We start from the raw sequence: 13,260 nt of genomic DNA, 5'->3' as shown, positions 1-13,260 counted from the left end.
CTTGTATAATTGGTTGGATCTTGAACCACTGAAGCTTTAAATCCTGCCCTCCTTAACAGGACATCCACCAGAATGCCAAATTTCAAACGATGGCAAGTTTTTTCTCTTGTCGTATGAACTGTGATCGCGCAAAGACGGAAAGCTTCAGCAACATTTAAACATTATTCACTGTCTGTCGTACGATGAGGCTGGGACACCTTTCAACAGAATGCCCACTCACACTGGCCCAAGACATGCAATTGTCATGTGTGGCCTGAATGTGCTGGCAGGGGACTCCAGGCTCCACATCAGAATAAAGAATCATTTACTGTTTAACTGACCATCTGGAGAGAGATGACCCTTAAGCCCTCGGTAACAATAGCTCTGTGGATCAGGTAAAGCTTAACTTGAGCCCCACTGCTCAGATAATAAGGAATCTTCAAACGAATTTAAACGCAACATTTACAACAGAAAATGTCAAGAGGGCAGGAAGCCGCACTGGGAGCGATTCTCCGGCCTAGTTGCCCTCTTGCTCGAGCGGAACGAGGCCGGTGAATAGAGGGAGAGGCCAGAAGCAAGAACCGCACCAGGTGCCAAACAGTTTGTGATGCAATCGGCCCACTCCCGTAGGCAAAATCGGGATCTCACCATAGTGGGGCGAGAAACTAATTGTCACCACTTCAGCCCTATTTCCAAACAATTAATGGGAGCCACCCCATATGAAATGGCCTCCTGTCATTCATTGGCCTCCTGAGTAAGTGGTCATGGTGGCGCCAATTAGTACTCCTTTATAAAAAGGTGAACCCGGCGGAAGGGCTTGCAACCCCAGTGTTCGGCGGGGTGGAACCTCGGCTGGTGGGGGGAAGGGGGGGGGGTGTGGAGGAACCCGCTGCAGGAGTGGGAGGGTGGAGGGAGGCGGGAGGGGGAAAACCAGGGGGGGGGGCAACCACATGCAGCACCACTATGCCAACTTCTGGATCGTTGTGTACCCAATCCAGGGGCAACCCTGGTCCCTGCCCGTCTGCCCCACTGATCACCCTCTGGCTGTGCGGCTGAAGGCTATTGCTAATAGGAAATTGGCAATCGTGGTTAAGTGAGCACTTCACACAACGCAAGGGGATTCCCGTGGGTGGGTGGGCCATGTATGTGGGAGTCATTGCCAAGCATCTCAATCAGACCCTGATGCCTGGACACTGTGGGAGACAATACCATACATACAGCAGCCAACATCCGAACACCCAGAGGATGAGACACAGCTCTGGGGACATGTCCACGGCCAGAGGGTGGGTGACTGCTACGGTGAGGGGGCTCAGCTCCCGGTGTCCGAGGTACAGGGTCTGGGGTCCGGTGAGGGAGGCCGCTGCGACTGGGTGTATGTATACAGCTGTGAGGACAGTGAGGCAGTGAACAGATTGCCCCTCGGGTTATATTATTGATTTGTTTCTTATTTTGATCAAAAGACATAAAAATTATCAAGGTAGAGGTTTGATCCAGCAAGTAGTTGCTCAACAAATGATGTGTTGAGTTAGTTTTGTCACAATTTATACAACTGATCATTGTATGGAGCTACTTGAAGAACTGATACAAAAGATCGAGGCAATTCGGGCAGAACTTGCGCCAGAAGTCAACATTATCTCACATTACAGCACAAGAAAATTCTTCAAGGTAAAAGGCTCCCATCAAAATTGGCATCTGTAAATAGCCGGTGCCACTGAGGCACGGAACCCACTTCACAATGGTGCAGACACAGGCAAGCGATTAATGCCAGGCTGAAGAATAGTCTTTTTTAAAATAAATTTAGAGTACCCAATTAATTTTTTCCAATTAAGGGGCAATTTAGTGTGTTAGTGTGCACATCTTTGGGTTGAGGGGGCGAAACCCAAGCAAACCCGGGGAGAATGTGCAAACTCCACACGGACAGTGACCCAGAGCCGGGAGCGAACCTGGGACCTCAGCGCCGTGAGACTGCAGTGCTATCACTGCGCCACCGTGCTGCCCTGGCTGAAGGATAGTCTTGACAGTAGATTAGAGGGAGCTTTACACTGGCACCTCAGCCACACCATACCCATGATAGAACATAGAACATTACAGCGCAGTACAGGCCCTTCGGCCTTCGATGTTGCGTCGACCTGTGAAACTACTCGAAAGCCCATCTACACTATTCCCTTATCATCCATGTGTTTATCCAATGACCATTTAAATTTGTTTAGTGTTGGCGAGTCCATTACAGTTGCAGGCAGGGCATTCCACGCCCTTACTACTCTCTGACATCTGTCCTATATCTATCTCCCCTCAATTTAAAGTTATGTCCCCTCGTGCTAGACATCACCATCCGAGGAAAAAGGCTTTCAATGTCCACCCTATCTAATCCTCTGATCATCTTGTACGCCTCAATTAAGTCACCTCTTAACCTTCTTCTCTCTAACGAAAACAGCCTCAAGTCCCTCAGCCTTTCCTCATAAGATCTTCCCTCCATACCAGGCAACATCCTGGTAAATCTCCTCTGTACCCTTTCCAATGCTTCCACATCCTTCCTATAATGCGGCGACCAGAACTGCACGCAATACTCCAAATGTGGCCGCACCCGAGTTATGTACAACTGCAACATGACCTCATGGCTCTAAAACTCAATTCCTCTACCAATAAAAGCTAACACACCATACGCCTTCTTAACAACCCTCTCAACCTGGGTGGCAACTTTCAGGGATCTATGAACATGGACACCGAGATCTCTCTGCTCGTCCACACTACCAAGAATCTTACCATTCGCCCAGTACTCTGTCTTCCTGTTATTCCTTCCAAAATGAATCACCTCACACTTTTCTGCATTAAACTCCATTTGCCACCTCTCAGCCCAGCTCTGCAGCTTATCTATGTCCCTCTGTAACTTGTAACACATCCTTCTGCACTGTCCACAACTCCACCGACTTTAGTGTCATCTGCAAATTTACTCACCCATCCTTCTACGCCCTCCTCCAGGTCATTTATAAAAATGACAAAAAGCAATGGCCCCAAAACTGATCCTCGTGGTACACCACTAGTAACTGGTCACCAGTCTGAACATTTCCCATCAACCAACACCCTTTGTCTTCTTCCAGCTAGCCAATTTCTGATCCAAACTGCTAAATCACCCTGAATCCCATGCCTCCGTATTTTCTGCAATAGCCTACTGAGGGGAACCTTATCAAACGCTTTATTGAAATCCATATACACCACATCAACTGCTTTACCCTCATTCACCTGTTTGATCACCTTCTCAAAGAACTCAATAAGGTTTGTGAGGCACGACCTACCCTTCACAAAACCATGTTGACTATCTCTAATCAAATTATTCCTTTCCAGATGATTATACATCCTATCTCTTATAAACCTTTCCAATACTTTGCCCACAACAGAAGTAAGGCTCACTGGTCTATAGTTACCACAGTTGTCTCTACCCCCCTTCTTGAACAAGGGGGCAACATTTGTTATCCTCCAGTCTTCTGGCACTATTCCCGAAGACAAAGATGACTTAAAGATCAAAGCCAAAGGCTCCGCAATCTCCTCCCTAGCTTCCCAAGAATCCTAGGATAAATCCCATCTGGCCCAGGGGACTTAACTATTTTAACACTTTCCAGAATCTCTAACACCTCCTCCTTATGTACTTCAAGCCCTTCTAGTCTAGTAGCCTGTATCTCAGTATTCCCCTCGACAACTTTGTCTTTTTCCTGTGTGAATACTGACGAAAAATACTCATTTAGCTCCTCTCCTATCTCCTCTGACTCCACGCACAACTTCCCACTACTGTTCTTGACTGGCCCTACTCTTACCCTAGTCATTCTTTTATTCCTGACATATCTATAGAGAGCTTTAGGGTTATCCTTGATCCTACCTGCCAAAGGCTTCTCATGTCGTCTCCTGGCTCTTCTTAGCTCTCTCTTTAGAGCCTTCCTAGCTAACTTGTAACTCTCAAGCGCCCTAACTGAACCATCACATCTTACCATTACATAAGCCTCCTTCTTCCTCTTGACAAGTGTTTCAACTGCTTGAAGCTCATAATCCTAATGCTGCCCACTCAATGGTTGTGATTTTCCACCTACCCCCAACCCACCCGTGACATGTCCTGTGACAGCAGAGGTGCTCGTCATTGGTCAGTAGCGGGATCTTCCTAACTCACCGATGTCAACGGATTTTCCCATTGTTTTCACCCTCCGTTGCCAGAGAGCCTGCAGTGGGGGGCAGGGGTAGGGGCCACAGATGGCGACACTGGAAGATCCCACCAATGTGTTACGCCTTTTAAAATCCCTCTTTGATAAAGACAACGACCAATCCCAGTGAAAACAACTCATTACAAATCTACACGTTCAATGGAAACAGGTTGAATCGCTGTTTGATGAAAATGTCCTGGAATACTTGGCAGGACAACAGAACTAAATGAATGTAAATTAAATCCAGAGAGCTGGGGAGGTGAATTTGGGGATGTAGACTTTGTCGCTGGCTGTTCCCTGATTCGAGGGTAACGTTCATTCAGGGTCACATGGATATTCATGTGACTGAACGGGCTGATTCTCATCCTGCAGATCTTTGGACACATGTGGCAGGCTATCCCAAAAGCTAATAGGATCCAAAGGGTAGGATTTGCTTCCTTTTCTTTCCTTCTCTCTCACCATTCTGTCTCATCGTTAAGGCATTGTTATTCAAAGCTTGATGCAGCTTGATGGACAAGTTGTCACCATTTTGAATGATTGGTAGCGAACTCCTCCCCATCATTAATGTCAATGCAGCCCTGCTTCAAGGAGGGATTCAGATTGTCTTTGAAACATAAGCAGCATGGTGTGGCGCAACATAAGATTATAAGACATAGGAGCAGAATTAGGCCACTCAGCCCATCGAGTCTGCTCCACCATTCAATCATGGCTGATATTTTTCTCATCCCCACTCTCCTGCCTTCTCCCCATAACCCCTGATCCCCTTATTAATCAAGAACCTCTCTATCTCTGTCTTAAAGACACTCAGTGATTTGGCCTCCACAGCCTTCTGCGGCAAAGAGTTCCACTGATTCACCACACACTGGCTGAAGAAATTCATCCTTATCGCAGTTTTAAAGGATTGTAGTTCATCTGCCACTTCATTGCCCACTCTCCTTGCCTGTCTAAGTCCTTCTGCAGCCCGCCTGCTCTATCCCCATTTGGGTAGATTGAGCCCATTTCCTTTGCTCTCCCTGGGTTGCTGGCATTCATGAGGTGAGAGAACAGGACCTGTCAATTGAAAATGTTTTTGGCCATGTGGGCACAGTGGCCAGTCCGTTAAAATTGTTTTGGAAGAATTTTGACCGAATGTTTATGGACTTGTACATTCAATTATCTGCAAATACTTCCTACAAAAGAATTCTGTTTGTATAAGGTCAGCAATTAGCACCTTGCACACACCAGGATTAAACAAACTGGGTTTGGCTCATTTACAAGTGTCTAATTTCATTCACCCTTGGCCACGGTGGTTTTAATTCGTGTAATATTAACTGTTAAAAGATTAATCATTTTTTTGCTCACTTAAGTTTTATTGACCGCAGTGTTAAATATTAGCCAGGATACTTATCGCTGCAGTACCTGTACACAAAAACTAAATGGGTTGAAATTCTCCCCCAATGGATGATACACCACAAGATTTCATTGTATTAAAACTAAATTGGTTATTTGATCATCAAGATACTCGGTGCTGAATTTTCCTGTTCCAGCTGAAAGCCCAACGTCAAGTTAGTTGCCGGGTCGTGAACCCAAATGTGTGCGCAGTCTTCTCTGAGGAGACCAATTACAAGGCCACCTCTGGGAACGCCGACCAATTAGGGATGACCGGCAGCCTGAAGATGCCCAGAGGACCAATCAGTGTGCCTGAAATGAAGGGTGGCTGGTAAGTCCACAGCAAATGGTAGAGGAGAGGACGGCATTGGAAGGAGGCACTACACCGCTGGTTGGACCTGCAGTCAATTCCTCCCTGTCTGGAGGATCGACCTGCTGGTGAGAATCAAGTAATTGTCAGAGCTTTTCTGTGACTGTTCTGAGGATCCGTCAGTTTTACCCTTTAAAGCGGCAAGTGTAAATGGTGCTCTGACCTTCTACTCTGCTCCCATCTCAGCATTATCAAAGACCCCTCCCACCCAGGCATTGCCTTCTTTCAGACCCTTCCATCAGGCAGAAGGGGCAGAAGTCTGAAGACCCGCACATCCAGACATAGGAACAGCTTCTTCCCCACAGCTACTAGACTCCTCAACGACTCCCCCTCGGACTGATCTGTTCCCTGTAAGAACACTATTCACGATGCCCGAATGTTGCTCTTGATCATGTATTTGCTTTGTTTGGCCCCTGTTCCGCCCTGTAACCAATCACGATTTGTTGATGTGCCATTTGTCAATGTACTCTGTTGATTATTCTTTTTGTCTACTATGTACGTACTGCAAACGTTCCCTCAGCCGCAGAAAAATACTTTTCACTGTACTTCGGTACATGTGACAATAAATTAAATCAAATCAAAATCTTCTGGGGATTAATGAGCTGCTGACAAAACTCCACAGCTTTCCAAAAATGCTCGGTAATTGTCTCCATGGTTAATTGAAATGGCCTCACATCGTCGACGAGCATGTTGCCACCTGCGCATGCATCTTACCACTGTGAAAAGTGCAAGAGGGCAGGAAGACCTCGAGGAATGAGCCCCAGTTTCCTTTTTCAGATTCTCCCACACCTCCTCCCAACTTCAAACCCACCCTCCAGGATGCTGGAGAAATTACCTCCCCTGGTATTTCAAGGAGCTGACAAAAAGAAATGCAAGTGAGTTGGCCAATAGTTGCCGGAATTTAGATTGTATTGAATTGGCTGCGCTCACATTCTTAAAAAGAATTGGCTGAATCAAAGCAGGGCCATAACTGGAAAAAGCACTTTGAACATTTATAAAATATTGATCACCCTAAACAGGTAGCGATTAATTATTGGTGTGGCTGTTGATCAGTACAGAGCATTCTTACTCTGAAGTTAGAGGATCATGGGTTGAAGTCCCAGTGAGTTGGGTATGTAATCTACACTGACACTTCATCCTTACTGACCCAACTACTGTTGTCATTACAGCTCTTCAAAGAAGCACATTTTGCTTCTTTATTTGGATTTGGGTTTATTGTCACCTGTATCGAGGTACAGTGAAAAGTTTGTTCTGCGTACAGTCCAGGCAGATCGTTCCAGACGTGAAAAAAAAATAGGACATATGATCGATGCACAATGTAAACACATAGACACAGACGTCGAGTGAAGCATACGGAGTGTACTGCTACTCAGTAGAGAAGATGCGTGGAGAGATCAGTTCAGTCCATAAGAGGGTCAATCAGGAGTCTGGTAACAGCGGGGAAGAAACTGTTGTTGAATCTATTAGTGCGCGTTCTCAGACTTCTGCATCTTCTGCCCGATGTAAGAGGTTGGAAGAGAGGACACCCCAGGTGGGAGGGGGTCTTCGATTATGCTGCCCGCTTTCCCCAGGCAGCGGGAGGTGTAAACGGAGCCAATGGATGGGGAGCGGGTTTGCATAATGGACTGGGCTTCTGTAGTTTCTTGCGGTCCTGTGCTGAGCAGTTGCCATACCAGGCTGTGATGCAGCCAGATACAATACTTTCAATGGTGTTCCGGTAAAAGTTGGTAAGAGTCAAAGTGGACGTGCCGAATTTCCTTAGTTTCCTGAGGAAGTATTTCTTGGACCTGAGTGGACCAGGACAGATTGTTGTGATGTGCCCTATTAACGTTGTTGTGATGTGCCCTTGCACCACTTTGTATTTTGTTATTTAATTTCTCCTGCTCTCCGAGCTATTACAGACCTTCCCTCTTGAACTTTCTTCCTCCTTCCCTCCTCCTCCTCTCTCGCTCTTTCTCTCTCCATTAAGCACCTACATGAACATAAGAACTAGGAGCAGAAGTAGACCGTCCGGCCCTTTGAGCTTGCTCAACCATTCTATAAGATCATGGCTGATCTATTCGTGGTCTCAGAACCACTTACCCGCATTCTCGCCATATCCCATAATTCCTTTATTTTCCAAAAGAAATCAACCCTATCTTTAAATACATTCAATGAAGTAGCGTCTACTACTCCTTTCGGTAGGGAATTCCATACTTTAACCACCCTCTGAGTGAAGAAGTTCCTCCTTGATTCAGTCCTAAATCTGCTCCCCCTAATCTTGAGGCTATGCCCTCTTGTCCTACTTTCACCTACCAGAGGAAATATCCTTTCTACTTCTATCTTATCCATTCCCTTCAAAATTTTATATGTTTCTATTAGATCCCCCCTCAACCTTCTGAATTCCAGTGAATATAATCCCAATCTACTCAGCCTCTCCTCATACGATTACCCCCTCAACTCCGGAATCAGCCTAATGAACCTCCTATGTCCCCTTCATTGTCCCATGGATGTTAATTGTAGCTCCCCGCACATCCCGATGTCTCAAAATCACAATGAGGCAAGGAAAAGAGTCAGGCCTCACAAAGCCGCAATGAGGGCCCAACTGGCGCTGTCAGTGTTATTAAACGTGTTCAACTGAACTAACCCATCCTCCTGCCTCTTGTACTAGCTTAGAATTATATATCTGTAAGATTTTTCCGATGAAAGGTCATCTGTCTTTCTCTCCCCGCAGATGCTGACTGACCTGCTGCGTATTTTCAGCACATTCGGCTCATATTTCAGTTTTCCAGCATGTACAGTATCCTGCCTCCGACTCATGAGTCTTGGCTTCGGGGAAGACAGCACATCGGACAGTGCAGTGCTCCCTCAGTACTGTGCCAGAAGTCCCAGCCTGGGCACTGTGCACACAAGGCTCTCACAGTGCAGCTTAAACCTATGACCTATCTCAGAGGCAAGAGTAACGACTCACTGAACCAAGATTGAGAGCAAACGTAATTTCAGTCTAGGACTCAATTAACAGCACAGCATGAGCACAGTTTAAACACAACATCTTGAAGCCCAGGTCAAACGGAGAGCAGCACTCCTCAACAGCTGCAAGGCCATATATAAGTGGGAGACAACGTTACAGACAGTTGGGCCAGTATTCAAAAGGTAACAGCAGATACTGATATCTGCAACAACCGGTGTGACGCAAAACTTACTCCAAAGGTTTTGCAGCAAAATTCCTTCCTTTCAAATAAGCTTCTGGAGAAAATGACAGCCAAAGACCGTGCTTCAATAACAACCACAACAGCTTGCATTCATCGAGCGCCGGCGTGGAGAACTCCACCACTTGCTTTAATGCTGCTGGGAATTTTACATGCAACTTCAAGCTGGAAATATCCTGCGGCATTAACCCTTTAAGAGGGCACAAATATTTGCAGCTCGTGCTTGTAAGAATTCCAGGACTGTGGGACCCAAATGTTCGAGAATTAAGTAATACGACGTAATCTTTATGACCAAATGTTGCACATTGGCCCTGTCGCAAAGAAAAAAGGCAGCATGTGAACCCATTCTGCCGAGCAGTTTGTAAACAATGCAGCAAAGTAACAGTAAACTGTAAACTCATTCATCAGTCATTCCCGTGGACTCCAACGCATTTCCCAATATGATTGGAAAAGTGCGTTCACATTTGTTGCTGTGCTCGCTTCCCATTTAACTAGTAGCACAATGTCAGGTTTCACAGTGCCTCTACATTTAGCACAATCTTCCAATGCAGCAAAGAATGTCCAATCTCAGATGGTCGAGACTTGCAATGAGGATCCGAGACAACTCTATAACTAAATAAAAATGCATTAAAAAAAAAATCCACGACAACAAAAACTTATATCTAGATGGCACCTTTGATAGAATGAAACATCCCAAGGCACTGAAACAAAGTATTGTACTGAGCTGCATAAGGAAACATTAGGTCAGATGACCACAAGCCTGTTCAAAGAGGGGGGTTTTAGGGAGTGCCTTAATGCACGAGAGAGAGGCGTAGAGAGTGTAGGCGGGTTTCTCGTGGGGCTGAATTCTCCACCGTCGGGATTCTCCGTTTCGCCTGCTGATCAATGGGGTTTCCCATCGTGGGGCAGCGCCACACCGCCGGGAAACCCCCGGGCTGCTGGCAAAACGGAGAATCACGAGGGTGGAGAATTCGGCCCCATATTCCAGTGCTTTGGGCCTGGGCAACTGATCGTGGAGCAGTTCAAATTGGGGCTGTACATGAGGCCAGAGTCAGAGGAGCGCAGAGGTCTCAGAGGGTTACAGGGCTGGGGAGATGGGGAGGCGGTGAGGCCCTGGAGAGAATTGTAAACAAGGATGAGAATTTTATAATCTTGATCGGACTGCTTGACCGGAGCCAAAGTGGGTCAGTGAACACAGGGGCACAGGATTTGCTGCGAATTAGGACAGGGGTAGCAGGACTTTGGATGACCTCGGGTTTACAGAGGATAAAATATGGGAGAGCAGCCAGGACAGCATTGGAATAGTCAAATCTAGAGGTAACAAAGGCATGAATGTAGGCATGTGGAAGTGTCTTAAAACATGTGGCTGCTTTTTATAGTCAATGGAAAAGTTTGTCAAAATGAAGATGGACAAGAGCAGGCTGACTTATCTTTGATTTGAACAAAGGGCTGCTCCTTTAAGACTTCGGGAAGGCAAAAACCCGAGACACAGACAAGGTCACAAGAAGAATTTGCACTCCCCCCCCCCCCCCCCCCCCACATCTGTGCGAAGGGCAGCACAGAATCCTGAAGCAAAACCTTCAGTTAGCGGCTGGCTGCCTCACACAGAAACACAATTCACTTTAATGAGCTCCACTTTCAACATTGGTCAGAAGGGGGTATTTGTGGGATTTTTCAAAAAATTCACTGAAAATCTCACTGAAGGAAACTCACTCGCCTCAAGTACAATTGACATTATTTTGTGTTTTTAACAAAGGTACATTTTGAGCTCCATGCCACTTGACGAAATATTTCCGTGCTTTTCGAAATATAAGCCCTCAGAAGTTATTTCATTGCTAAGTAAAAATGGAACATGGGAGGAATGGTATCCTTTGACTGTCTCCTCCCTCCCTGCACTCTTCATGGCTTTTAAAGACTTACTGACGGAGCACACACAGTTCAATCCCATCCCTGAAGGAGGCTGCCGTAGAAACTCGGCAGTGTTTGCAACTGAAGGAAGACTTAACTGGGGCAGCTTCCTCTGCCTGAGGTTCCCTGAAACATTTTCCTCCTCTCTGGGATGGTTTCTTCCTTCCCATCCCACCGGGAGACCGGCAGTAGAGAACACCCCGCGCCAGGGATGGCGCGCAGGGGGAATGCAGCCCCGATGTGCCCTGGTTGTATCGTATATATTGCAAAATAAAAACAACACTCAATGAATTTGGTCAAATCCTGGATCTCAATCTACACATCACGAATTGCTCCCAGCAGAATGACTTGCTCCCACCATCTCAGTTTGACTTTAAACCCGAGTGTGATAATATTGCACAGCCAACAGTACATCCTTATAATGTGCTGGGATGCACTGTACAGCATTGTGTACTGTAATATTGGATTAAAGTAGGCCAATATGGTGGGTCAAAGTCACTATTGGATGGAGTCAGAAACTGCAACACATCAGAAACCGATACAATCAATGCCTTGCAGGACACTTCAACCCGATGCTGATGGCCTCTTTTTTACACCCAGGCATTATTTTAAGCCACATGTGCTAGGTTCCATTGTAACACCAGTACAATTTACAAACAGAAGTTATACTGTTGCTGGTGGAAGTTGGTTGGAGGAGGGACTGTTGATATCCAGGGTGTTTGTTTGCAACTCACTTGTCAGTTCTCCATTCCCTCTTGCATACAACGACCGTAAGAGTTCATCCTGTACCAGCCTCCCCGGACAGGCGCCGGAATGTGGCGACTAGGGGCTTTTCACAGTAACTTCATTGGAGCCTACTCGTGACAATAAGCGATTTTCATTTCATTTTCATTTCGAAAGCAAAAGGGAATTAGCATTGGCCGACACGGTGGCACAGTGTTTCGCGCTACTGCCTCACAGTGGCAAGGACCCGGGTTCAATTCCAGCCTCGGCTGACTGACTGTGTGCAGTTTGCACTTTCTCCCAGTGTCTGCGTGGGTTTCCTCCGGGCGCTCCGGTTCCGGTTCCCCCTCCCCCCACAGCGCAGGTTCGGTGGACTGGCCATGCTAAATTGCCCCTTATTGTCCAGGGATGTGCTGGTTAGGTTAAAGGGTTATTGGGATAGGGCGGGGAAGTGGGCTTGGGTGGAGTGCTCTGTCAGAGGGTTGGTGCAGACTCGATGGGCCGAATGGCCTCCTTCTGAACTGCAGGGATTCTATGATTCGATATCCCACAGCAGATTCAAATGAACAATTACTTGCAAGATTTGACAAACACTCCTGTTATAATTTTTTTTTTAAATCTGTAGGGTTGGAAGAAGTGCAAAATCCAAGTCTTGATAAACTGTCCAGATGTCTGTTGAAAAATTCATTTCTTAGGTTGAGTAAATTAACCATAAATACATCAAGGATGAAATATGCATGACAACAGAGCGTTCAAGTTCCCTTGGCCAGGAGAAGTATATATACCATTTCTGAAATCTCAGAGTCAACACGAAGCAAAGCACGAACATATTGCGGGAGGTTGCCCACGCAAAACATAATTTCTATCAGAAGTTACAATTAGCATTGAACATGTCACCTCCACGCTGTGCATTATTTTGCGCAGTTTTTCTAAAGCAGAAGCTGAAATTAGCTGGAAGATGCACCAAACCACATGAAGTCAGACTGCATGCTTAAATGCCTTACCTTCAATCTGTCGGGATAACAGCGTGGTTAAGGAAACGAGAATCTGCCAACTTGGATTTGCGAGCCAAACCATCACCTTAGAGCACGATACCCCGGGTAGTAATTCCTTCCTTCCTTCCTTTTATTTGATTCCGCTGTCGCGGCTCAATTCAGCTAAACAGCTCCTCCAGCCAGCTCCGTCACAGGCCTGTGGGTGGAAGTGTGAGAGACAAGGCTGTTACGAACTGACTCCGTCACCAGAGAGACCTCAGTTGGACACCTCAGGGTGAGGGCGAGGGCAAGGGGCAACCTATGGGATCTGACGCAGGAATGGATTGTGCCAATAGGAACGCGGACTGCGCTGTTTTTAAATGGGACCATCTCCAAGTGGCACTTTATGAGTTGACCCGTGTGGCAGCGAGAGTTTGAGCGGAATCCGATTCAGTGTGGTGTTTTGAAGCAGTCAGCAGCAACAAGAACATTTCTTTTTAAATCCAAAAGCAGTAAAGTTCCCACTGCATTCCAAGTTCTGCTAAGAAAAAAAATAAGTCCAG

At 46.4% G+C, this 13,260-nt stretch overlaps 1 protein-coding gene across 4 annotated transcripts in view; it reads right to left on the bottom strand.

Moving 5' to 3' along the window:
- The window catches only part of bmpr1ba (bone morphogenetic protein receptor, type IBa), a 536,867-nt gene that overhangs the window by 129,978 nt on the left and 393,629 nt on the right, over positions 1–13,260 (bottom strand). For 3 of the 4 annotated variants that reach the window (XM_038792771.1, XM_038792773.1, XM_038792774.1), the window contains one exon: positions 12,728–12,914. In XM_038792771.1, coding sequence (XP_038648699.1) covers positions 12,728–12,800 — 73 coding nt within the window. In that variant the 5' untranslated portion in view covers positions 12,801–12,914. Of the gene's footprint in view, positions 1–12,727; positions 13,256–13,260 lie in introns of those variants that run through there. The other variant, XM_038792775.1, reaches the window with a different exon arrangement.

The sequence above is a fragment of the Scyliorhinus canicula genome, chromosome 3, assembly GCF_902713615.1.
Source record: "Scyliorhinus canicula chromosome 3, sScyCan1.1, whole genome shotgun sequence".
NCBI lineage: Eukaryota > Metazoa > Chordata > Chondrichthyes > Carcharhiniformes > Scyliorhinidae > Scyliorhinus > Scyliorhinus canicula.
Note: the sequence above shows the minus strand (reverse complement) of the source record. Positions and strands in the feature narration are given on the sequence as shown.